The sequence below is a fragment of the Oncorhynchus keta genome, chromosome 4 (assembly GCF_023373465.1).
Source record: "Oncorhynchus keta strain PuntledgeMale-10-30-2019 chromosome 4, Oket_V2, whole genome shotgun sequence".
Classification (NCBI taxonomy): domain Eukaryota; kingdom Metazoa; phylum Chordata; class Actinopteri; order Salmoniformes; family Salmonidae; genus Oncorhynchus; species Oncorhynchus keta.
The window spans coordinates 69,779,043-69,806,283 of record NC_068424.1 but is presented as its reverse complement, the minus strand read 5'-3'; the positions used below and the strand labels follow the sequence as shown (position 1 = coordinate 69,806,283).

The 27,241-nt window shown below is 42.3% G+C and overlaps 1 protein-coding gene across 1 annotated transcript in view; it reads right to left on the bottom strand.

The window, feature by feature from the left end:
- Positions 1-26,832, bottom strand: part of LOC118373415 (monocarboxylate transporter 8-like) — a 32,527-nt gene extending 5,695 nt beyond the window's left edge. Inside the window, exons 1-4 of the mRNA XM_035759535.2 lie at positions 25,813-26,832; positions 6,604-6,748; positions 2,806-3,043; positions 2,434-2,688 (exon numbers count right to left, since the gene is read on the bottom strand). Coding sequence (XP_035615428.1) covers positions 2,434-2,688; positions 2,806-3,043; positions 6,604-6,748; positions 25,813-26,320 — 1,146 coding nt within the window. The 5' untranslated portion in view covers positions 26,321-26,832. The remainder of the gene's footprint in view (positions 1-2,433; positions 2,689-2,805; positions 3,044-6,603; positions 6,749-25,812) is intronic.
- Positions 26,833-27,241: the final 409 nt, after the last annotated feature.

Genomic DNA, 27,241 nt, shown 5'->3' with positions numbered 1-27,241 from the left:
GTTTTACTCAAAGCCAGTGGCATGTTGTTAGTAAAGATTGAAAAAAGTAAAGGGGCCTAGACAGCTGCCTTGGGGAATTCCTGATTCTACCTGGATTTTGTTGGAGAGGCTTCCATTAAAGAAAACCATCTGTGTTCTGTTAGACAAGTAACTCTTTATCCACAATATAGAAGGGTGTGTAAAGCCATAACACATATGTTTTTATAGCAATAGACTATGATCGATGATGTCAAAAGTCACACTGAAGTCTAACAAAACAGCACCCACAATATTTTTACCATCAATTTCTCTCAGCCAATCATCAGTCATTTGTGTAAGTGCTGTACTTGTTGAATGTCCTTCCCAATACGCGTGCTGAAAGTCTGTTGACAATTTGTTTACTGTTAAAAAGCATTGTATCTGGTTAAACACATTTTTTTCAACAAAAGTTTACTAAGGGTTGGTAACTGATTGGTTGGCTATTTGAGCCAGTTAAAGGGGCTTTACTAGTCTTAGGTAGGTAAATTACTTTTGCTTCCCTCCAGGCCAGAGGGCACACACTTTCTAGTAGGCTTAAATTCAAGATGACGGAAAGGTGTCTTGTTGCTTTCAAACCAAGCCCCTGGAAACATACAAACACTGAGGGGTTGGAAGCAGCCAAACAAAACAGCAAAAAAAATAATTACGCCTCAAAGGTGCATATGATCATGGATTCTTTCATGTGTGTTATTCCCATGTTGAAATCATCTTACATCAAGGACATTGATTTCAATCTTGGTGAAGGGATTTCAGTGGAGAAACTGTCACACCCTTAACTGTTTGATCCGTCGTGTGCTCGTCTCCACCCCCCACCAAGTGTCTCCCATTTACCCCCATTATCCTGTGTACTTATAACTGCTTTTTCTGTTGGTCTGTTGCCAGTTCATCTTATATATATAATAATAATAATAATAATAATAATAATAATAATAATAATATATGCCATTTAGCTGACGCTTTTATCCAAAGCGACTTACAGTCATGTGTGCATACATTCTACGTATGGGTGGTCCCGGGAATCGAACCCACTACCCTGGCGTTACAAGCGCCATGCTCTACCAACTGAGCCACAGAAGGACCAGAAGGACCAGATCTTGTCAAATCTTACCAGCGTGCTTTCCCCTATCTCTAGTGTCTGTTTTCTAGTCCTCCCGTTTCTGACCATTCTGCCTGCCCTGACCCTGAGCCTGCCTGCCGTTCTGTCCCCGATTGATGCTGCCTTGGATTACTGACCTCTGCCTGCCCTGGACCTTCCGTTTGTCTGCCCCCTGTTTTGTAATAAACATCTGAGATTCAAACGGTCTGCCTCCTGTGTCTGCATTTGGGTCTCATCCCGAGTCGTGTTAGAAACTGGAATTTGTTCTCCTTATAACATTCCAAACTTCCATAACCATTCTTTGGAATAACAAATGTTTTCATCCACGTCCTCCTCTCAGAAGACCCGTAAACAGTGAAGCAGGAAGGGGTGGAGCTATAGGTGAATAATTTCCCTTCTCTCCTCTCCACCCAACACCTGAATCTGATCCAAAACACAAAACCCTCTGAAGTCCTTTCCTGACCAGAAGCTTCTCTCCCCTATCAAGTTCATGTGAAATGTTTCCTCTGCTTTGATACTGCACTACATGGCACCAGAATAACATCAAGGGCCATAGGATACCCATATTTCGGGCTGACCTAAAGCAAAGAGCTTCCGGAGTCAGTTTAGCAGCATGGGCGCTCACACAACAAAAGCCGGTGGCTTTGTTTACATCTGGGACTGGCTCTGGGGCCTGAGAAAACAGGACAGGCAGTGGGGAGGCTGCCTAAACATCTAAGATGTAGCGGAACGTCACACTAGACATCTACCGCCCCCTTCCCCCCCCCCCCCCCATCTCTCTCCCTTTTTTCTACTCCTTCCCTCCCTCCTTTTTTCCTTCTGTCCTCCTTCCTCCAGGAGTTTTCATAAACATACTGCTGTGACAAGGTGTCTCCTTGATAGTCCTTATATCACCATGCAACAATGTCACTAGCTACTTATTTTAGATAAGTGGGTTTGTCTGACACAATATGACAACCTAACCCAACACACAATGTAACCTAACACACACAACAATATTACAGATTTCCTCTGAAGTTGACTTGAACTTTTGGTTGGAAAGTTTAGTTTTCCAACATAGAGTAACATGGCAATCAACGTGACACTAAAATCAGTAAGGGCGACATTATTTCCCCTCGCAAAAACAGCAACATTCTAAATGGAAAGGATACACATCATAAATTGTGCTGCAGATTATTATAATTCTATCATTATAATTTCACTCACAGCACAGGTGTCTCTGAAAATGGTGCCCTAAATACAACACAATGAGATGGGAACATGGTAAAGAACATGGTAAAATCTTCAAGAAATTATATTGATGGTCCCTGAGCCCTTACCAAGTGGATGTAGGGCACAAAGTAACCCAGCACGGCCGTAGCAACCCCGAACGCCCACACCCGGTAGGTGACGATGTGGAACACCTTCAGGTTAAAGGCCTTCCTGACCTGGATCAGCGCCCTGCTCCAGCGGCTGTCCCGGGCAGTGGCACCTTGCTGAGGCGTTGACCCGACAGGGCCCCCTGGTCCTGGTGGTCCCATTGGAGCTCTCTGGGGCAGCAGGGGTCTGAAGGTCAGGGCCAGCAGGGCCTGGACCTGTTTTGTTGATGAGATTGAAAATGAACACTTCAAAGTCGAATTTAACCTTTACTTCAACGAGTTACATCATTTAAAAAAAAGGCAGTGTAATGGATGATCACATCACAACAGTACCAGCATGAAGAGGCTGAGGATCTGGAAGGTTCTTCTGAGGCCCAGCGGCTCCGCCACCTTGGTGAGCAGCACTGGGAGGCCCATGGAGAACAGGCTGCTGCCAGCCGTCACCACGCCGTTGGCCAGGCCAAGCCGCCGCCGGAAGTAGTGGCCCAGGATCACCAGGGAGGGCTGGAAGGCAAAGGACGAGCCACATCCAAACAGGATCCCATAGGTGAAATACCGCAGGCTGAGGGACCTGGGCGGGCAGGGGTAGAGGTACAGTTGAAGTCGGAAGTTTACATACACCTTAGCCAAATACATTTGAACTCAGGTTTTCCCAATTCCTGACATTTATTCCTAGTAACAATTCCCTGCCTTAGGTCAGTTAGGATCACCACTTTATTTTGAGAATGTGAAATGTCAGAAAAATAGTAGAGAGAATGATTTATTTCAGCTTTAATTTCTTTCATCACATTCCCAGTGGGTCAGAAGTTTACATGCACTCAATTAGTATTTGGTAGCATTGCCTTTAAAATTGTTTAACTTGGGTCAAACATTTCAGGTAGCCTTCCAAAAGCTTCCCACAATAAGATGGGTGAATTTTGTCCCATTCCTCCTGACAAAGCTGGTGTAACTGAGTCAGGTTTGTAGGCCTCCTTGCTCGCACAAGCTTTTTCAGTTTTGCACACAAATTTTTTATATGATTGAGGTCAGGGCTTTGTGATGGCCACTCCAATACCTTGACTTTGTTGTTCTTAAGCCATTTTGCCACAACTTTGGAAGAATGTCCATCATTGCCCATTGTCCATCCACCCAACACCTGACCAAGCTTTAACTTCCTGACTCAAATCTTGAAATGTTGCTTCAATATATCCACATAGTTTTCCTGCCTCATGAAGCCATCTATTTTGTGAAGTGCACCAGTCCCTCCTGCAGCAAAGCACCACCACAACATGATGCTGCCACCCCTGTGCTTCACAGTTGGGATGGTGTTCTTCGGCTTGCAAACATCCCCCTTTATCCTCCAAACATAACAATGGTCATTATGGCAAAACAGTTCTATTTTTGTTTCATCAGACCAGAGGACATTTCTCCAAAAAGTATGATATTTGTCCCCATGTGCAGTTCCAAAGCGTAGTCTGGCTTTTTTACTGTGGATATAGATACTTTTGTACCCGTTTCCTCCAGCATCTTCACAAGGTCCTTCGCTGTTGTTCTGGGAATTATTTGCACTTTTCGCACCAAAGTACGATTATCTCAAGGAGACAGAACTCGTCACCTTCCTGAGCGGTATGACGGCTGTGTGGTCCCATGGTGTTTATACTTGTGCACTATTGTTTGTACAGATGGACGTGGTACCTTCAGGCATTTGGAAATTGCTCCCAAGGATGAACCAGACTTGTGGAGGTCTACAATTTGTTTTCTGAGGTCTTGGCTGATTTCTTTTGATTTTCCCATGATGTCAAGCAAAGAGGCACTGCATTTGAAGGTAGGCCTTGAAATCCATCCACAGGTACACCTTCAATTGACTCAAATGATGTCAATTAGCCTATCAGAAGTTCTAAAGCCATGACATCATTTTCTGTAATTTTCCAAGCTGTTTAAAGGCACAGGCAACTTAGTGTATGTAAACTTCTGACCCACTGGAATTGTGATACAGTGAATTATAAGTTAAATAATCTGTCTGTAAACAATTGTTGGAAAAATGACTTGTGTCATGCACAAAGTAGATGTCCTAACCGACTTGTCAAAACTATAGTTTGTCAACAATACATTTGTGGAGTGGTTGAACAACGAGTTTTAATGACTCCAACCTAAGTGTATGTAAACTTCCTACTTGAACTGTAAGTAAACAATGCAAAACTAGTTTTAATTATAATGGGTGAAGAGGTAGCATTCTCAGTACTGTGCGATGTTCCACACTACCCACACCAGCATAACATAGCACCTAGAATATATATAAAATAAATCACTTTCTTATAAGCAGTAAGTTAGTGTCAATATGGAACAGAGCCTGTGACACCTTAGCATGAATGTGTCATTCTCAGGTCACTGAGGGCAGGACGTGTAAATGATATGAGAGGCAAAAGGATTGGCAAAACATTCAAGGAGAGTTCTAAAGATTGAAGGGTTCTAGAAGGGCTCTAGAGGAGATGGGTTATACAGTGCCTTGCGAAAGTATTCGGCCCCCTTGAACTTTGCGACCTTTTGCCACATTTCAGGCTTCAAACAAAGATATAAAACTGTATTTTTTTGTGAAGAACCAACAACAAGTGGGACACAATCATGAAGTGGAACAACATTTATTGGATATTTCTAACTTTTTTAACAAATCAAAAACTGGAAAATTGAACTTAAGTTAATACTTTGTAGCGCCACCTTTTGCTGCGATTACAGCTGTAAGTCGCTTGGGGTATGTCTCTATCAGTTTTGCACATCGAGAGATTGAATGTTTTCCCATTCCTCCTTGCAAAACAGCTCGAGCTCAGTGAGGTTGGATGGAGAGCATTTGTGAACAGCAGTTTTCAGTTCTTTCCACAGATTCTCGATTGGATTCAGGTCTGGACTTTGACTTGGCCATTCTAACACCTGGATATGTTTATTTTTGAACCATTCCATTGTAGATTTTGCTTTATGTTTTGGATCATTGTCTTGTTGGAAGACAAATCTCCGTCCCAGTCTCAGGTCTTTTGCAGACTCCATCAGGTTTTCTTCCAGAATGGTCCTGTATTTGGCTCCATCCATCTTCCCATCAATTTTAACCATCTTCCCTGTCCCTGCTGAAGAAAAGCAGGCCCAAACCATGATGCTGCCACCACCATGTTTGACAGTGGGGATGGTGTGTTCAGGGTGATGAGCTGCATTGCTTTTACGCCAAACATAACGTTTTGCATTGTTGCCAAAAAGTTCAATTTTGGTTTCATCTGACCAGAGCACCTTCTTCCACATGTTTGGTGTGTATCCCAGGTGGCTTGTGGCAAACTTTAAACCACTCTTCCATAAAGGCCAGATTTGTGCAATATACGGCTGATTGTTGTCCTATGGACAGAGTCTCCCACTTCAGCTGTAGATCTCTGCAGTTCATCCAGAGTGATCATGGGCCTCTTGGCTGCATCTCTGATCAGTCTTCTCCTTGTATGAGCTGAAAGTTTAGAGGGACGGCCAGGTCTTGGTAGATTTGCAGTGGTCTGATACTCCTTCCATTTCAATATTATCGCTTGCACAGTGCTCCTTGGGACATTTAAAGCTTGGGAAATATTTTTATATCCAAATCCGGCTTTAAACTTCTTCACAACAGTATCTCGGACCTGCCTGGTGTGTTCCTTGTTCTTCATGATGCTCTCTGCGCTTTTAACGGACCTCTGAGACTATCACAGTGCAGGTGCATTTATACGGAGACTTGATTACACACAGGTGGATTGTATTTATTATCATTAGTCATTTAGGTCAACATTGGATCATTCAGAGATCCTCACTGAACTTCTGGAGAGAGTTTGCTGCACTGAAAGTAAAGGGGCTGAATAATTTTGCACGCCCAATTTTTCAGTTTTTGATTTGTTAAAAAAGTTTGAAATATCCAATAAATGTCATTCCACTTCATGATTGTGTCCCACTTGTTGTTGATTCTTCACAAAAAAATACAGTTTTATATCTTTATGTTTGAAGCCTGAAATGTGGCAAAAGGTCGCAAAGTTCAAGGGGGCCGAATACTTTCGCAAGGCACTGTAATAGTTATAGAAGGTGTGGAGTGTTCTAATGATTCTAGAAAGTTTGGAGGGTTCCAGAAGGGCTCTATAGAACAGAAGGTTGTCTTACTTTGCGAAGGCAGTGCTGAGGAGTCCGATGAAGGCCACGGTGGCCCCGCCCACAGCTGTCTTCCTGCAGCCGAAGTGATCGGTGAACATGGAGACCACCGGGGAACAGAAGAAGATCATGCCCATCGCCAGGGCCCCCACCCAGGCTGGAGGGAGGTAGGAGAGGGGGAGGGAGGTAGAGACAGGTCAGGAAGAGGTAGGGGTGGAGGTAGGGTGGCAGGGAGGGAGGGAAGAAGGGAGGGAGATTGAAGGTTGTGTGAGATGGGACAGGTAAGAAAAAGAGGAGGGCAGGTGGAGAGGGGATGGGGACAGAGAAAATGGTTAATATAATCCACACATGAATACATGGTTATTTTCAATATTGACACGCTCAAAAGGTGCGTTCGGAAAGTATTCAGACCTCTTGACTTTTTCCAATTATTTCTAAAGATTGGAAAGCTGCCGTGGTCATCCCCCTCTTCAAAGGGGTGACACACTATACCCAAACTTTTACAGATCTAAATCCATTCTGCCCTGCCTTTCTAAAGTCTTTGAAAGCCAAGTTAATAAACAGATCACTGACCATTTTGAATCCCAAAGTACCTTCTCCGCTGTACAATCCGGCTTCCGAGCTGGTCATGGGTGGACCTCAGCCACGCTCATGGTACTAAAAGATATCATAACCACCATCGATAAAAGACAGTACCGTGCAGCCGTCTTCATCAACCTTGCCAAGGCTTTCGACTCTGTCAATCCCCGCATTCTTATCGGCAGACTCAACAGCCTTGGTTTCTCAAATGACTGCCTCGCCTGGTTCACCAACTACTTCTCAGATAGAGTTCAGTGTGTCAAATCTGAGAGCCTCTTGTCCGGACCTCTGGCAGTCGCGATGGGGGTGCCACAGGATTCAAATCCTCGGGCCGACTCTTTTCTCTGTATACATCAATGATGTCGCTCTTGCTGATGGTTATTCCTTGATCCACCTCTATGCAGACGACACCATTCTGTATACATCTGGCCCTTCTTTGGACCTCCAAACGAGATTCAATGCCATACAACACTCCTTCCGTGGCCTCCAACTGCTCTTAAATGTGAGTAAAACTAAATGCATGCTCTTCAACCGATCGCTGCCCGCACCTGCCCGCTCGTCTAGCATCACTACTCTAGACGGTTCTGACTTAGAATATGTGGACAACTATAAATACCTAGGTGTCTGGTTAGACTGTAAACTCTCCTTCCAGACTCATATTAAGCATCTCCAATCCAAAATTAAATCTAGAATTGGCTTCCTATTTCGCAACAAAGCCTCCTTCACTCATGCTGCCAAACATGCCCTCGTAAAACTGACTATCCAACCAATCCTAGACTTCGGCGATGTCATCTACAAAATAGCCTCCAACACTCTACTCAGCAAACTGGATGCAGTCTATCACAGTGCCATCCGTTTTGTCACCAAAGCCCCATATACTACCCACCACTGCGACCTGTATGTTCTCGTCGGCTGGCCCTCGTCGGCTGGCCCTCACTGGCTCCAGGTCATCTAGAAGTCTATGCTAGGTAAAGCTCCGCCTTATCTCAGCTCACTGGTCACCATAATAACATCCACCCGTAGCATGTGCTCCAGCAGGTATATCTCACTGGTCATCCCCAAAGTGAACACTTCATTTGGCCGCCTTTCCTTACAGTTCTTTGCTGCCAATGACTGGAACGAATTGCAAAAATCGCTGAAGTTGGAGACTTACATCTGCTTCGGTAACTTTAAGCATCAGCAATCTGAGAAGTTTACCGATCGCTGCAGCTGTACACAGCCCATCTGTAAATAGCCCATCCAACTACCTACCTCATCCTCATATTGTTTTTATTTACTCCTTACTCCATTTGAACACACTATATATAGATTTTTCTATTGTGTTATTGACTGTACTTTTGTTTATCCCATGTGTAACTCTGTGTTGTTGTTTTTTTTCGCACTGCTTTGCTTTATCTTGGCCAGGTCGCAGTTGTAAAGGAGAACTTGTTTTCAGCTGGCCTTCCTGGCTAAATAAAGGTGAAATAACATTTTTTATGGTGGTGGTAGCATCATGCTGTGGAGATGTTTTTCAGCAGCAGGGACTGGGAGACTAGTCAGGATCAAGTGAAAGATTAACAGAGCAAAGTACAGAGAGATCCTTAATGAAACCTGCTCCAGAGGGCTCAGGACCTCAGATTGGGGTGAAGGTTCAGCTTCCAACAGGACAACAACCCTAAGCACACAGCCAAGACAATGCAGGAGAAGGCTCCGGGACAAGTCTCTGAATGTCCTTGAGTGGCTGAGCCAGAATCTGATCGAACATCTCTGGAGAGACCTGAAAATAGCTGTGCAGCAATGCTCCCCATCCATCCTGACAGAGCTTGAGAGGATCTGCAGAGAAGAATGGGAGAAACTCCCCAGCTTGTAGCGTCATACCCAAGAAGGCTCAAGAAGACTCAATGCTGTAATCCCTGCCAAGGTTCTTCAACAAAGTACTCTTTGGGTCTGAATACAGTTTTTTATATGCATTTTCAAAAATTAATAAAACATGTTTTTTGCTTTGTGATTATGGGGTATTGTGTGTAGATTGATGAGGGGAAAACACATCTAATCTATTTTAGAATAAGGCTGTAACATAACAAAATGTGGGAAAGGTCAAGGGGTCTGAATACTTTCTGAAGGTCTGTGATTCCTGGACAGTCTATCTAAAGTACAACATGTCTGTTACCTGTCTATGCCCTGTCCGCAACATATTTACAACCTGTGTACAACCTCAAACTTTCACAAGGAACCTGTTGACAACCTCCAGAAGCCCACGTGTGTGTCCTGCAGAAGAACACGTTAGATCGTGCTGACCGGTTCATTTCGAAATGGTGCTCATAACCACAGCAGTAAGGTTCACCTATTTATACACATGCTGTAACTGATATCTTGTAGAAAACAGTAAGGTTCACCTATTTATACACATGCTGTAACTGATATCCTGTAGAAAACAGTAAGGTTCACCTATTTATACACATGCTGTAACTGATATCTTGTAGAAAACAGTAAGGTTCACCTATTTATACACATGCTGTAACTGATATCCTGTAGAAAACAGTAAGGTTCACCTATTTATACACATGCTGTAACTGATATCCTGTAGAAAACAGTAAGGTTCACCTATTTATACACATGCTGTAACTGATATCCTGTAGAAAACAGTACGGTTCACCTATTTATACACATGCTGTAACTGATATCCTGTAGAAAACAGTAAGGTTCACCTATTTATACACATGCTGTAACTGATATCCTGTAGAAAACAGTACGGTTCACCTATTTATACACATGCTGTAACTGATATCCTGTAGAAAACAGTAAGGTTCACCTATTTATACACATGCTGTAACTGATATCCTGTAGAAAACAGTAAGGTTCACCTATTTATACACATGCTGTAACTGATATCCTGTAGAAAACAGTAAGGTTCACCTATTTATACACATGCTGTAACTGATATCCTGTAGAAAACAGTAAGGTTCACCTATTTATACACATGCTGTAACTGATATCCTGTAGAAAACAGTAAGGTTCACCTATTTATACACATGCTGTAACTGATATCCTGTAGAAAACAGTAAGGTTCACCTATTTATACACATGCTGTAACTGATATCCTGTAGAAAACAGTAAGGTTCACCTATTTATACACATGCTGTAACTGATATCCTGTAGAAAACTGATTTATCATGCTGTAACTGATATCCTGTAGAAAACAGTAAGGTTCACCTATTTATACACATGCTGTAACTGATATCCTGTAGAAAACAGTAAGGTTCACCTATTTATACACATGCTGTAACTGATATCTTGTAGAAAACAGTAAAGTTCACCTATTTATACACATGCTGTAACTGATATCTTGTAGAAAACAGTAAGGTTCACCTATTTATACACATGCTGTAACTGATATCTTGTAGAAAACAGTAAGGTTCACCTATTTATACACATGCTGTAACTGATATCCTGTAGAAAACAGTAAGGTTCACCTATTTATACACATGCTGTAACTGATATCCTGTAGAAAACCTGCAGTAGGCTTCTCAATAAGGCTCATCTGCATGTAGAAAAATGTTGTACCCTCATTATATAACCTATAGAATAACCATTGATCTATAATAATATCATGCTGTACCCTCATTATATAACCTATAGAATAACCATTGATCTATAATAATATCAAGCTGTACCCTCATTATATAACCTATAGAATATTCATTGATCTATAATAATATCAAGCTGTACCCTCATTATATAACCTATAGAATAACCATTGATCTATAATAATATCAAGCTGTACCCTCATTATATAACCTATAGAATATCCATTGATCTATAATAATATCAAGCTGTACCCTCATTATATAACCTATAGAATAACCATTGATCTATAATAATATCATGCTGTACCCTCATTATATAACCTATAGAATATCCATTGATCTATAATAATATCAAGCTGTACCCTCATTATATAACCTATAGAATAACCATTGATCTATAATAATATCATGCTGTACCCTCATTATATAACCTATAGAATATCCATTGATCTATAATAATATCATGCTGTACCCTCATTATATAACCTATAGAATAACCATTGATCTATAATAATATCATGCTGTACATTTGTGCACAGTAGGGTTAACCTGCACTGCATAGAAACATGCAGAATCCTTAGTTGACCTGTATAAAACACGCAGTAGGCTTCTCAATATGACTTATCTGCATGTAGAAACATGCTGTACACACCTTATGGAACCTGTTTAATAACCACTGATCTGGGATAATATAAAATAACAAGCTGTACCCACCTTATGTAACCTGTTTAATAACCACTGATCTGGGATAATATAAAATAACATGCTGTACCCACCTTATGTAACCTGTTTAATAACCACTGATCTGGGATAATATAAAATAACATGCTGTACCCACCTTATGTAACCTGTTTAATAACCACTGATCTGGGATAATATAAAATAACAAGCTGTACCCACCTTCTGTAACCTGTTTAATAACCACTGATCTGGGATAATATAAAATAACATGCTGTACCCACCTTATGTAACCTGTTTAATAACCACTGATCTGGGATAATATATGTACCCACCTTATGTAACCTGTTTAATAACCACTGATCTGGGATAATATAAAATAACAAGCTGTACCCACCTTCTGTAACCTGTTTAATAACCACTGATCTGGGATAATATAAAATAACATGCTGTACCCACCTTATGTAACCTGTTTAATAACCACTGATCTGGGATAATATAAAATAACATGCTGTACCCACCTTATGTAACCTGTTTAATAACCACTGATCTGGGATAATATAAAATAACATGCTGTACCCACCTTATGTAACCTGTTTAATAACCACTGATCTGGGATAATATAAAATAACATGCTGTACCCACCTTATGTAACCTGTTTAATACAATTATATTAAATTGTTGTGGCCATCAATTGTCCTATTAAAAATCACCAGTGGTGTAAAGTACTTTTGTAAAATTACTTTAAAATATTACTTAAGTAGTTTGTGTATCTGTAGTTTACTTTACTATTTATATTTTGTACAAATTTTACTTCCACTACATTCCTTAAGAAAATAACATGCTTCATTTGTAAATCATATCTGAGTGTTGGTGTGTGCCCTTGGCTATCAGTAAATAAATAAATAAACAAGAAAATGCTGCCGTCTGGTTTGCTTTATATTATAAGGATTTTTTTATGATTTATACTTTCTTTTGATACCTAAGTATATTTGAGTAATTACATTTACTTTTGATACTTGAGTATATTTCAAATGAAATACCTTTTGACTTTTACTCAAGTAGTATTTTACTGGGTGACTTTTGCTTGAGTCATTTTTTATTACCGTATCTTTACTTTTACTCAAGTATGACAATTGGTTACTTTTTCCACCACTGACAATCCCCCATATTAGCAAACTTATTTCAATTGAAACTAGATATTTCTCTTGTATAGGCTACTTATCTTAATGAACAATATCAGCAAAATGCCTGCAATAAGTGATCGGTGTCGATCATTTTCGGTTTATCATCCCAGCTCTAATAATAACCATGTTTTTTAAAGCAACTTTGAGATTCTGTTTGTAATGAAAAGCACTACATAAAATCAAATCCATTATTATTATTAGCTAAGACAGCAAACTCAGCCATGGATAGAGATCCAGGTCCATGCTGTACTACTGTACCCAGTAGGGTTAACCTGACCTGAATACAAACATATTGTACACCACCCTCCTTATTTCACTTAGAAAAGAACAATTGGTCAATGATAATAACATACGGTGCTACTGTGCCCAGTGGGGTTAATGTGGTCAAACTACTGTGCAGAGACATGCTTTACCCTCCAGGGCAAACCATCCCTGGGTCTTAAGGGCCAAAGGTAGATTTAATATCTCCAGTCTGTTCAGGGTCCAACAGAAAGGGACTGCATCCCAAAAGGCACCCTATTCCCTATATAGTACACTACTATTAACCAGGGCCCATTGGACTCTGGTCAGAAGTAGTCCACCATATAAGGCATAGGGTGCTATTTGGGACGTGTCCTGGGTCACTGAACATGCCCACTGGTTACACATTAGAACGGACAGTCAGAGATGATGTGAAATCTGAGCAGACTACATATTGCCCTTGGCAGCCATTCAATGTTTCTTCTTCCCCGGCCAAAGCAGTAAGCAAACATGACAGCTGGATATTTGTCGATATGACAGGTGACACTAGACCGCGACCCAGGTTAAAGTAAAATATAGATCAGTTAACTTTTTACAATGTAGGAGACTTGGAGAATGTACAGTTGATAAAAAATATAAGGTTTAGACCTCTCTGGGGTTACTGATGATAGAACATGAGAAGAAAGAGACTGTTATTCATCCAACATGTTTTCCATACAACATGCTGTTTTACAATAAAACTTCCAGTTAGTTAGAGTTTGTTTTAAGACAAAGGGCTAACTGTAACTCACATCAGCCAAAAGGAAGCCAACCATGCAGAACGGACCAGTGGAGGAATAAAGACAGACTGCATCTGAAGATGCACCCTAATCACTATATAGTGTACTACTTTTGACCAAGGCCCTGGGAATAGGGTGCCAAGGGAATAGGGTGCCATTTCAGAGTCAGGCACAGAAAGCATATAGTAGAAACCCTTGTTGCTTGACCAACTCCACAGACCTTCATTCCATCCAGCCCCTGAGCCCTATAATCTTCTCAACATCTTCACTCGCCCACCTTCCACCCCTCCATCTCATCACCCCCTCCCTCCACTCATCCCCCACTTCTCTCCCTCTCTCACAGCAGCTCAGGGTCTTAATAATAAAACAGCCAGAGTGCACTCATAAAGAATTAGGTATGAACGCTTCAAAACAAGAACGAAAAAGAGAGGGAGAGAGGGGGAGAGGAAACACACAGAGGGAGAGAGGGGGAGAGGAAACACACAGAGGGAGAGAGAAACACACAGAGGGGGAGAGAAACACACAGAGGGGGAGAGAAACACACAGAGGGAGAGAGAAACACACAGAGGGAGAGAGAAACACACAGAGGGAGAGAGAAACACACAGAGGGAGAGAGAAACACACAGAAGGAGAGAGAAACACACAGAGGGAGAGAGAAACACACAGAGGGAGAGAGAAACACACAGAGGGGGAGAGAAACACACAGAGGGGGAGAGAAACACACAGAGGGAGAGAGAAACACACAGGGAGAGAGAAACGCACAGAGGGAGAGAGAAACGCACAGAGGGAGAGAGAAACACACAGGAGAGAGAAACACACAGAGGGAGAGAGAAACACACAGAGGGAGAGAGAAACACACAGAGGGAGAGAGAAACACACAGAGGGAGAGAGAAACACACAGAGGGAGAGAGAAACACACAGAGGAGAGAGAAACACACAGAGGAGAGAGAAACACACAGAGGGAGAGAGAAACACACAGAGGGAGAGAGAAACACACAGAGGGAGAGAGAAACACACAGAGGGAGAGAGAAACACACAGAGGGAGAGAGAAACACACAGAGGGAGAGAGAAACACACAGAGGGAGAGAGAAACACACAGAGGAGAGAGAAACACACAGAGGAGAGAGAAACACACAGAGGGAGAGAGAAACACACAGAGGGAGAGAGAAACACACAGAGGGAGAGAGAAACACACAGAGGGAGAGTGAAACACACAGAGGGAGAGTGAAACACACAGAGGGAGAGTGAAACACACAGAGGGAGAGTGAAACACACAGAGGGAGAGAGAAACACACAGAGGGAGAGAGAAACACACAGAGGGAGAGAGAAACACACAAATGGAGAGAGAAACACACAGAGGGAGAGAGAAACACACAGAGGGAGAGAGAAACACACAGAGGGAGAGAGAAACACACAGAGGGAGAGAGAAACACACAGAGGGAGAGTGAAACACACAGAGGGAGAGAGAAACACTTTCTAGTTGCATGATCCAGTAGCAGTGACAGACGCATAGTGACAGGCTCTCTTTCTCTCCTTCTCTCTCTCTTCCCTCCTCTCAGGCCCCTGACTGCATGATTGTTCCTCAGATGCCAGGGGGGATGCTGTTAGCTATTTAAAGAGACAGTGACCCCACGGAAGACACTAATTGTGTGAGATAAGTCAGTGATGACAACATTGTTTACGAGAATCACAGCGCATGTGCTCCAAATGACACTGTATTCCCCATTTAGTGCACTACTTTTGGTATGCATCATGGGTATCTGAACACACTCACAAAAGACAAGAGAAAACAATGATGAAAGGAATGAAAGTGGAGCAGCAAAACAGCAATACATTGTTATTCTATTAGAATCCTATAACTAACTACTAAATAATGAACATCTCATGATATCATATTCATTATTACAACTGTGATGTAAATAATACCATTCGCAATTGTTGAATTTAAATGATCAGAGTATTGCTGCTCGGCTAAACTGAAAAACAAAGAGTCCACTTTCTTCTTATCCTTCGTGCAACACTGTTCTCTCCCCCTCGCTGAAAATGCAGTCCTACTAGGCTTAGCACAGTTGCAGTATAGTGTAAACAGGTTGTTCAATGTGTTGTTCAATTGGCCTTAATGCAATGTGAGGACGTAAGCTACCTTGCAGCTTCTGCTCAAGGAATTAACTGGTCCCAGCAAACTGGGAACATTCCCAGGACATTAGCTAACATTCCCAATAAGTTATAGTTAGGGTTTTATCCAACATTTGGATGATAACATCAAGAGTTGGAACCAAAATTACACTACATCATCAAAAGCATGTGGACACCCCTTCAATTTAGTGGATTCGGCTTTCAGCCACACCCGTTGCTGACAGGTGTATAAAATCAAGCACACAGCCACGCAATCTCCATAGACAAACATTGTCAGTAGAATGGCCTTACTGAAGTGTTCCGTGGCTTTCAGCGTGGCACCGTCATAGGATGCCACCTTTCCAACAAGTCAGTTCATCAAATTTCTGCCCCACTAGAGCTGACCCGGTCAACTGTATGTGCTTTTATTGTGAAGTAGAAACAGCTAGGAGCAAAAACAGCTCAGCCGCAAAGTGGTAGGCCACACAAGCTCACAGAACAGGACTGCCGAGTGCTGAAGCGCGTAGCACGTAAAAATCTGTCCTCAGTTGCAACACTCACTACCGAGATCCAAACTGCCTCTGGAAGCAAAGACAGCACAAGAACTGTTCGTCGGGAGCTTTATGAAATGGGTTTCCATGGCCGAGCAGCCACACACAAGCCTAAGATCACCATGCGCAAGGCCAAGCATCGGCTGGAGTGGTGTAAAGCTTGGACTCAGTGGTAAAAGCGTTCTCTGGAGTGGTGAATCACACTTCACCATCTGCCAGTCCGACAGACTAAATCTGGATTTGGCAGATGCCAGGAGAACGCTACCTGCCCCAATGCATAGTGCCAACTGTAAAGTTTTGTGGAGGAGGAATAATGGTCTGTTGCTGTTTTTCATGGTTCGAGCTCGGTCCGTTAGTTCCAATGAAGGGAAATCTTAACTCTAAATCAAAAACATTGTCATTCTAGACGATTCTGTGCTTCCAACTGTGGCAACAGTTTGGGGAAGGCTCATTCCTGTTCCAGCATGACAATGCCCACATGCACAAAATGAGGTCCATATAGAAAAGGTTTGTAGAGATCGGTGTGTCAGAACTTGACTGGCTTGCACAGAGCCCTGACCTCAACCCCATCGAACACCTTTGGGATTAATTGAAACAACGACTGCGAGCCAGGCCTAATCGCCCACCATCAGTGCCCAACCTCACTAATGCTCGTGGCTCAATGGAAGCAAGTCCCAGCAGCAATGAACCAACATCTAGTGGAAAGCCATCCCAGAAGAGTGGAGGCTGTTATAGCAGCAAAAGGGGGACCAACTCCATATTAATGCCCATGATTTTGGAATGAGATGTTCAATGAGCATGTGTCCACATACTTTTGGTCATGTAGTGTATTTTCCAATCGTTTGTTCTTAACAGAACCCCTATTTTTTACATTCCATTCCACTGTTCTGACCAGCTAAAGAAAGGTCTGAGCCCGTTGGAAACAAAAAAACATGTTTATATTGTTGTTAACTTCTGTTCCTTTTCTAACCTTTGAAATCAAGTTATTTTTATTTTTTACATTAAGCTCAATAAATTACTTCACCAATCAGTGTGGATAGAGCAGGCAGAGAATTAAAAATATGTCAAACCTTTTTGTAGTTAATAAATCCAACGCGAAACGTGATCACTAGGCCTATAGTACCCTTAACTAGCATTGAAAAAGTTTATCCATTCTTCTCTAGCTAATTAAAAATCTCTCCCCCCATTTTCTGAATCAAGCTTGTAACGTCAGTACAGTAGCCTACTGTATCTTTGGAAGGGGGAGGAGCCTAAACACACAGGCAAAGATTTTCAGCTTGCAGGCAGAAACTGGAATACGTTTCTGAATGACGGAGTGAGGGCTTTGCAGAGGTGCTTTGTTGTGTTATTTTGTGGCACTAGAAAAATATGCCTGGAATATAAAATTATGTTATTAACCTGTTGCCATGCTTTTAAAATAATGGTTCTGTTTTGGAACAGTATGGATCACTTTCGGTCCCGGTTCCAATTCTGTTCCTTGAAAATTGACGTTATTTTCCAGTTTTCAGTTCTGTTTCTGGAACCAGTTCTGTTCCCTGAACCGGTTCTAACCCCTGGATTACATCCCAAAAACATTTTTGTTTTTTTATGAAATATCATTGAAATGTTCTCCTCACATTTACTAAAATGTTGTGCACAACCACCACAGAATACTCTCCTAAGGTTCTTATTAGATTTCCAGGTAATGTAATAACAGAATGTTTTCTGGGAATATTCTTGCAACATCAGACAAATTTATACAAAAAATGTATACAAAAATGGTATAATCTTCAGCACAACTGGACGCTTTTGTGTTTTATAACTTTTTGGACAACCTAATGAATGTTCTGGGAATGCTCACAGAACCAATTTTGGTTTGCTGGGTATACACTATTTTCTGTGTGCATGAGTAGGCTATATGCACAGCTGCACACTGAAGTGTGCTTTTTAAACAAATTGCTCAATGGGTCTAATCTGTTATTTTAGTTTAGCTTCAACACAAAAAAAATCAGTCCTCGGCCTGGAGTATAAGGACAGTTACAGTATAGTGAACACAGAAACACGTTATTCAATGGGCCTAAATACACTATGAGGAGTGAAACTACCTTGCAGCTTCTGTGCACAATTAAGAGGCCTAAAGCACAGACACAACAAGTATTTGATTGGGTCTAAAATGTGGAGGGAGTGGACTGGACAAAGGGCCCTGATCCGATTGAGATCTATTCTATTCCACAGCCAAACACACTACATATTCCTTAAGCTGCAAGTTAGGATTTATAATGTCGCTGGTCGCTGCTCTAGTCTAGAGAGACTACAGAGAGGGTAATGTATTGGAACATGCTAATTACTCATGGGTAAATGATCAGGCATGGTAATGATAATGTATTGTCTTACAAAGTGAGTAGTCTTGACCGAGCCAGAATGGGCCTCAAGGCCTGTTATTTTTTATTTTATTTTGCTAGCATGAGGCAGCTTGATGTATAGCTAAACCCCCTAGCGTCCTGCTAGTCTATCGAACAGTACTGTAATAACAGTATCTTGTTCAATAATGGAAACAAATGATAACTATACATGAAAAATGGAGATTAAATCTGAAATCGAATTTCCTTTAAGTGGAACATGTTTGTCAGGTCCCAATGAACAAAAAATCATAAACAGAACCTTCAAACGGGTTCAAAAGGGGCCTCGAGTGGAATATTTCTACGGCCTAGAAGGATTAGAGAGAGACCGCATTCAGATGGCCGTTGAATAGATATAGTTTTGAAATTATGGACCAACTGCCAATTTTAGGGATAGTTCCACTACTGGATACAACTGTATTCTATTCCTATTTAACTGACCATAATACTGTACTGTAGTGCAGTGGTTCACAACCTTTTTTGGTTACTGAACCATCAACTGAATTTTGCTCCCTGAAGCTCCCTGAGTACCCCTGAAGTACCCCCTCATGTGCATTTTACCACTAACCCTATGGACTCAGGAGTCTTTTCAAGTACCCCCTGTGGGTAGGCCAAGGTCCTAGTACCCCTGGTTGGGAACCACTGCTGTAGTGTACTGTACGCAGGAATATTATGTACAAACTAGTGTCGATATTTTAAGCATTAAGTTTTTAAATCTTGGTCAACATGCGCAAGATATCTGAGGCATTTTAAACGTTTCCCTCCGTCTGTAAGTCAGATGAGCTATTTCTTTTTCATGGCAAATAAAATGTAGTAAAATGCGCTGAGTCAGCAGGTCCGGACAGATGGAGTAAGAGGATTCTTGTTTGTTTTTCTGTAAATGAATGGCGCCAGACTGTCATGTTTGCTCTCTATTCATGTTTCAGGCCGTAGGACATCTCGAGGGCATCAACTCCCCAAATACAGCCAACATAAAAATGCATTTCCGGTGGTTGAATAAAGACATAACTTGCTAACAGTAAACAACCCTTATGAGCATGGCCATAACAGTTCTTATAGAATCCAGAAAGCTACAATAACAGGACACACAACCCCTCAATAAATCCCTGACTGGAACCCATAGCCATTCCAAGCCTTGTGAGTCACAAGTCTGTATCTCTTTTAGCAACTCCCTGACCTGGGATCACATACCCCATACTGTATGTCCATCACCCACTCAATCTCTTTCCTCCCCTCACTCCCCTTTCCTTCCTTCTCTCCTAACCCTTCCTTCTCCCTTTCAGGTAATTAATCACTGGTCAGTTTGCGATTTGATAAGTGAAAGCAAAGTTTACACCCTTCTGCATTCACCAAGACAACGCTCTCAGATTTACAGTGGGTACGTCCCAAATGAAACACTATTCCCTATTCAGTGCCCTACATTTGACTTGAGCCCTATTAGTCCTGGTCTAAAGTAGTGTATCACAAAGGTAATATGGTGCCATTTGGGATGCATATTGATATAAATTGGCATTAATCTTGCCCTGGAGACAGAAATGAGCCATTTCTGCTAGATGGTCCAGCTGCAAATTCAAAATGTGATATATGGTAAAAATTAAACCAAAAATGTGCTTTTTGGTCTTAATATGAGGTTAGGGTTAGCTATGTGGGTAGGGTTTGGTTTAAAATCAGATTTTATGACTTTGTGGCTGTGCCAGCTAGTGAACACTCTTCAGAGCTGCCTCCAGGGCAAGATTCATGACAATAAATGCCAACCTGCATTTGGGACGCAAACGGTGTTAACTTCAAGGAACTGGATTTTCCCTCACTCCTTCCACCCCTCGTTCTCTTTTCTTACATGTCCCTCCCTCACTCCCTTCCTTCCTTCGCTTCACCGTGGTACCTCCATAACTCGCCGCCTCAGGCACTCCTTTGTTGATTCCCCTCTCACCCACCTGGTTCAGATCATGAAACTATTGTTTTGTTGAAAGGATTTCTTCCATCATGACATGTGGATCCTTCTACACACTTAACCTACTGTTGTTGATACCCCCAGATAATCTCAGGCCATTATTTGTACCTGTGTAATTACATAGTAATAATCTAAACATGACGCCTGTTTTGTAGAGATCCGGACTCATTGATCAAAACAAGCACCCCTGGGAAGTGATTGGTACCTCATTTCCCTCCTCATAGCTCTTATGAGCAGAACTAGTGTGTCTTAGTGTAGATATATATTTTTTAACTGGGCCTGGGATCTAACAGGGCAATGGGCACGGATTTCACAGAGTTCACATCAATGTAAATTCTCCTTCATGTCTCACTCTAGAGAAGTATTTGGAGTGGGTACTGGCCTGGGCACTGCACTCAGGGTGGGCTCAGCTGAGAGATGTGATTCTGTGCCAGGCAGTCAATAAGCCCCACAGGAGGTTGGTGGCACCTTAATTGGGGAGGACGGGCATGTGTTAATGGCTGGAGTAGAATAGGTGGAATGGTATCAACAACATCAAACACATGGTTTCTTTGTGTTTGATGCCATTCCATGTGCTCCGTTCCAGACATTATTATGAGCCGTCCTCCCCTCAGAAGCCCCTTTCTGCACCGTACTCTTTCCCAGGGCGAGCTAGTGGAGCTGGGGGATCTGACTACAGCTCACTAGTCTAATTCCTTTTGATATGAGAACAGTGGACGCCTTTTTCAAGATTAGAAATCAGGTTACTGACTGGACCCAAACATTTAAAAAGTCTTAACGAAGGGAAAATAAGAGAGGGAGATGTCTTGACACTCGTCATCCAATTAAACTCGGGTCGTTGTTTTGGGAGGGAGGAAAGACCTCTCCCCTGGATGATGGCCTAAAAGTTTCAGTTGAAAACCAGAGAACGTGTACACTTCCATAGCAAGAATGTATACAAAGGTAAACATATCTCGTCCTAAAAATGAACCTAGGCCATCGTCAGACCCTTTCTGAGAATTGAGAGAGCATTAGAGAAAAGACAATTGAATTTATTTTTAGCCACAAACATGTTCCACCCTAAAGCCACAAACATGTTCCACCCTAAAGCCACAAACATGTTCCACCCTAAAGCCACAAACATGTTCCACCCTAAAGCCACAAACATGTTCCACCCTAAAGCCACAAACATGTTCCACCCTAAAGCCACAAACATGTTCCACCCTAAAGCCACAAACATGTTCCACCCTAAAGCCACAAACATGTTCCACCCTAAAGCCACAAACATGTTCCACCCTAAAGCCACAAACATGTTCCACCCTAAAGCCACAAACATGTTCCACCCTAAAGCCACAAACATGTTCCACCCTAAAGCCACAAACATGTTCCACCCTAAAGCCACAAACATGTTCCACCCTAAAGCCACAAACATGTTCCACCCTAAAGCCACAAACATGTTCCACCCTAAAGCCACAAACATGGTTCACCCTAAAGCCACAAACATGGTTCACCCTAAAGCCACAAACATGGTTCACCCTAAAGCCACAAACATGGTTCACCCTAAAGCCACAAACATGTTCCACCCTAAAGCCACAAACATGTTCCACCCTAAAGCCACAAACATGTTCCACCCTAAAGCCACAAACATGTTCCACCCTAAAGCCACAAACATGTTCCACCCTAAAGCCACAAACATGTTCCACCCTAAAGCCACAAACATGTTCCACCCTAAAGCCACAAACATGGTTCACCCTAAAGCCACAAACATGTTCCACCCTAAAGCCACAAACATGGTTCACCCTAAAGCCACAAACATGGTTCACCCTAAAGCCACAAACATGTTTCACCCTAAAGCCACAAACATGTTCCACCCTAAAGCCACAAACATGTTCCACCCTAAAGCCACAAACATGTTCCACCCTAAAGCCACAAACATGTTCCACCCTAAAGCCACAAACATGTTTCACCCTAAAGCCACAAACATGTTCCACCCTAAAGCCACAAACATGTTCCACCCTAAAGCCACAAACATGGTTCACCCTAAAGCCACAAACATGTTCCACCCTAAAGCCACAAACATGTTCCACCCTAAAGCCACAAACATGTTCCACCCTAAAGCCACAAACATGGTTCACCCTAAAGCCACAAACATGTTCCACCCTAAAGCCACAAACATGTTCCACCCTAAAGCCACAAACGTTAAATCATAACAGTATAAGTGGTTGAGACAACTCAAGTAGAGGTCGACCGATTAATCGGAATTGCCAATTAATTAGGGCCAATTTCAAGTTTTCATAACAATCGGAAATCTGTATTTTTGGGCACCGATTTGGCCCAATAATTTTTTTTTAACTACACCTTTATTTAATCTTAACTTAACTAGGCAAGTCAGTTAAGAACACATTCTTATTTTCAATGACGGCCTAGGAACGGTGGGTTAACTGCCTCGTTCAGGGGCAGAACGACAGATTTTCACCTTGTCAGCTCGGGGGATCCAATCTTGCAAACTTACAGTTAACTGGTCCAACGTTATAACGACCTGCCTCTCTCTCGTTGCACTCCACAAGGAGACTGCCTGTTACGCGAATGCAGTAAGCCAAGGTAAGTTGCTAGCTAGCATTAAACTTATCTTGTAAAAACAATCAATCATAATCACTAGTTAACTACACATGGTTGATGATATTACTAGATATTATCTAGCGTGTCCTGCGTTGCATATAATCTGACTGAGCATAAAAGCATACAAGTATCTAACTGAGTGGTGGTAGGCAGAAGCAGGCGCATAAACATTCATTCAAACAGCACTTTCGTGCATTTTGCCAGCAGCTCTACGTTGTGCGTCAAGCATTGCACTGTTTATGACTTCAAGCCTATCAACTCCCGAGATTAGGCTGGTGTAACCGAAGTGAAATGGCTAGCTAGTTAGCGCGCGCTAATAGCGTTTCAAACGTCACTCGCTCTGAGCCTTGGAGTAGTTGATTTCCTTGCTCTGCATGAGTAACGCTGCTTCGAGGGTGGCTGTTGTCATTGTGTTCCTGGTTCGAGCGAGGAGAGGGACGGAAGCTATACTGTTACACTGTCAATAGTAAAGTGCCTATAAGAACATCCAATAGTCAAAGGTTAATGAAATACAAATGGTATAGAGGGAAATAGTCCTATAATTCCTATAATAACTACAACCTAAAACTTCTTACCTGGGAATATTGAAGACTCACGTTAAAAGGAACCACCAGCTTTCATATGTTCTGATGTTCTGAGCAAGGAACTGAAACGTTAGCTTTCTTACATGGCACATATTGCACTTTTACGTTCTTCTCCAACACTTTGTTTTTGCATTATTTAAACCAAATTGAACATGTTTCAATATTTATTTGAGGCTAAATTTATTTTATTGATGTACTATATTAAGTTAAAATAAGTGTTCATTCAGTATTGTTGTAATTGTCATTATTACAAATAAAATTAAAATGATTTTTTATTTTATAAAATCGGCCGATTAATCGGTATCGGCTTTTTTGGTCCCCCAATAATCGGTATCGGCGTTGAAAAATCATAATCAGTCGACCTTTAAACTCAAGGTCTCACGATGCGTGTCTGTGGTGGCACCTAAGCTGTTAAACATTGAAACACTAACTGAGCTGCAGCTCAATGATAACTGAGCCGTGGACAGACTATAGCCTCACCTATACCACAATGCCTGTCCCTCATCCCTCCTCACCCACTGTGAAACATTTATAGTAGTGCAAACTAACCGCACGTAAATGGCCTACATCAGGGCCTGTATACACGAACAGCCTCAGTTTTCCCTTAAATATCATAATAAATTAGATCACATGAACAGGATGGGACCTGATCCTAGATCAGCACTCCTACTCTGACACGCTTTGTGACGGCCTTGATGTAGTGAGGCAAAAGAGCGGTGTGTGTGTGTGTGTGTGTGTTATAAAAGAAAAGCCTGATAGTAATCCTAAACAGATTGGGGGTGAAGATTGAGGCCACAATATAGTGGCACACACTAGTGCCTTTGTCACATGGAAAATAAATTAACAACATGAGCGGAGAACATAAGGACGCATGTTATCCAGCAGTATGAACGAATTAGAGCCGTGACCAGAAAGTTAATGTAAGGCAACTCTGGTGCTATATGGCCTGGGTATAGTCTATACATTAACTTGAAGTAGGCTGAAGTAGACTGAAGTAGGCTGAAGAGTCTTCAGACACATGATGCTGAGACTGAAGTAGTAGCCTAAATTCTCTGACACATCTGAAGAGCAAAGACGGATTTGATCAATAATCAAAAATGTCATTCATGTTTAACTTTAATATCTTCTTGAGACAATGCTGGGCATTCTTCTATACTGAACAAAAATATAAACACAACATGTACAGTGTTGGCCCCATGTTCCATGAGCTGAAATAAAATATTCAAGAAATGTTCCATATGCACAAAATGTATCTCAAATTGAGCACAAATTTGTTTACATCCCTGTTAGTGAGCATTTCTCCTTCGCTAAAATAATCCATCCACCTGACAGGTGTGGCATATCAAGAAGCTGTGCTGTGCTGGGGACAATAAAACGGCACTCTAAAATGTGCAGTTGTCACACAACACAGTGCCACAGATGTCTCAAATTTTGAGGGAGCATGCAATTGGCATGCTGATGGCAGGAATGTCCACCAGAGCTGTTGCCAGATAATTTAAATGTTCATTTCTCTACCATAAGCCGCCTCCAAAGTAATTTCAGAGAATTTGGCAGTATGTCCAACCAGCCCCGAAACCACACCAGCACAGGACCTCCACATTCGGCTTCTTCACCAGCGGGATCATCTGAGACCAGACAGCTGATGAAACTGAGGAGTATTTGTCTGTAATAAAGCCCTTTAGTGTGGAAAAACTCATTCTGATTAGCTGGGCCTGGCTCCCCAGTGGGTGGGCCTGGCTTCCAAGTGGGTGAGCCTATGCCCTCCCTGGCCCACCCTTGGCTGCGCCCCGGCCCAGTAATGCGAAATCCAAAGATTAGGGCCTAATAAATGTATTTCAACCGACTGATTTCCTTATTGGAACTGTAACTCAGTAAAATAGCTGAAATTGTTGCATTTATATTTTTATTCAGTATAGTTCTGGGTTAATTTGACCCTTCTCGCTTACCTTCAACAGTAAGTCACCATCAGTAGGCTAACTTTATTAACAGGTGCAACAGTTACAGGACAGACTCACCTACTTTAAACTGCGACGTATTGTCATTGGGGTCTGCATGGTCTTTCACCAGCATCATGTGGAGGATACCGAAGGAGTTCTGTATCCCGAAGATGGATCCATTACACCAGGTAGCAGCGAAAACAACTAACCAGCCGAACCCGCCGTCGGGTGGGACGAACCCGGGGCACTGCCCTGGCATCGGTGCCGGGGACTGAGAATCCGGGGACACACCGGGTTTACAATCGAGACATCCAACCTCGATGAGCTGGATAGTACTGTCCTCATGTGGAATCTTGCATTCGCTATCTCCCAGGTCCTGTCCCTGGTTCTTCTGTGCTTGCTGGTTCTCTCGGTCTTGGGGAGAACCACCGTTCTGCTCAATTTCAGAGTCAGCAGTAGCCTCATCACAGTTTTCGGTCGGCGGCTCGCCGCTCGATACTTCCTCCTCGGTCCGATTTTCTCCTTTCCCGTTGACCCCCATTTTATCCTCTCCAGTGGAGATGTTACTGTTGTGTTCTGGGTGCATCGCTCATGCATCAGACAGCGACAGTAGCCTATTGATTGACAAGGTTGGTCTATAGAAAATAAAAAGTAGGATTCTTTGTGCTCTGTTCTTCCAGTAATTGTAGGCAAAGTCAAGTCGCAGCACCAAGTTCAGTATCCGAAGTGCTGAAGTGCTGCTATAAAATCGGTTGTATAGTGAAAGGACAGGCACGTTTTATTTATTTATCATGATTTAAAGCAGGTGTCCACGAAGCCTATTTACAGGGGAAATGATGACGCCGGAAAATATTTCACTTTTGCTTTCCTGCTCCGTGAAAAATTTAAATCAACCTGTGAAAACGTCTGCTGCTCGCCAACCTCAACTCAATCTCGTCCTCGCGCTGCAGAGTCACCGCTGTCCACATCGTGTAGCCTAATCTGTAAACAAACGAGTGTCGGCTCCTCCTCTTTCACGGATTTAATGTTACATTGGAATATGTGAATCTCTCGAACCGGGGTTTTCTGTGCAAACACAGAAAATAACCTTCATTCAACAATTGCCCCCGCCTCCACGATCTCCGTCACCAATGACCGAGCTCAGGGATGGATTAAAAATTCCTGCAGTACGAGATTACGGAAAGACTCGAATGTCGCCCCACCCCTTCTGCTGTCTCTGCCATACACTACACGAACTACATTGGAAGGCGCAGCCGTAACTGAATGAATGATGTTGATGGAATGGGCCATCAAAATATAGCAATGTTGGTCTATTGATACAATGTTGCAATTGTCGAAGGATACAGTTTCCCGCGAAAAAAGTGTCAATGTAACAATTTTGTATCGGGTGTATCGCAACTGATTTAACTTCACTCAGCCATGATGCAGCCTATTTGATCAAGTTTCAAGTTTTAATGTCACACGCACAAGTACAATGAAATGCCTTTCTTGCAAACTCAAAGCCCCA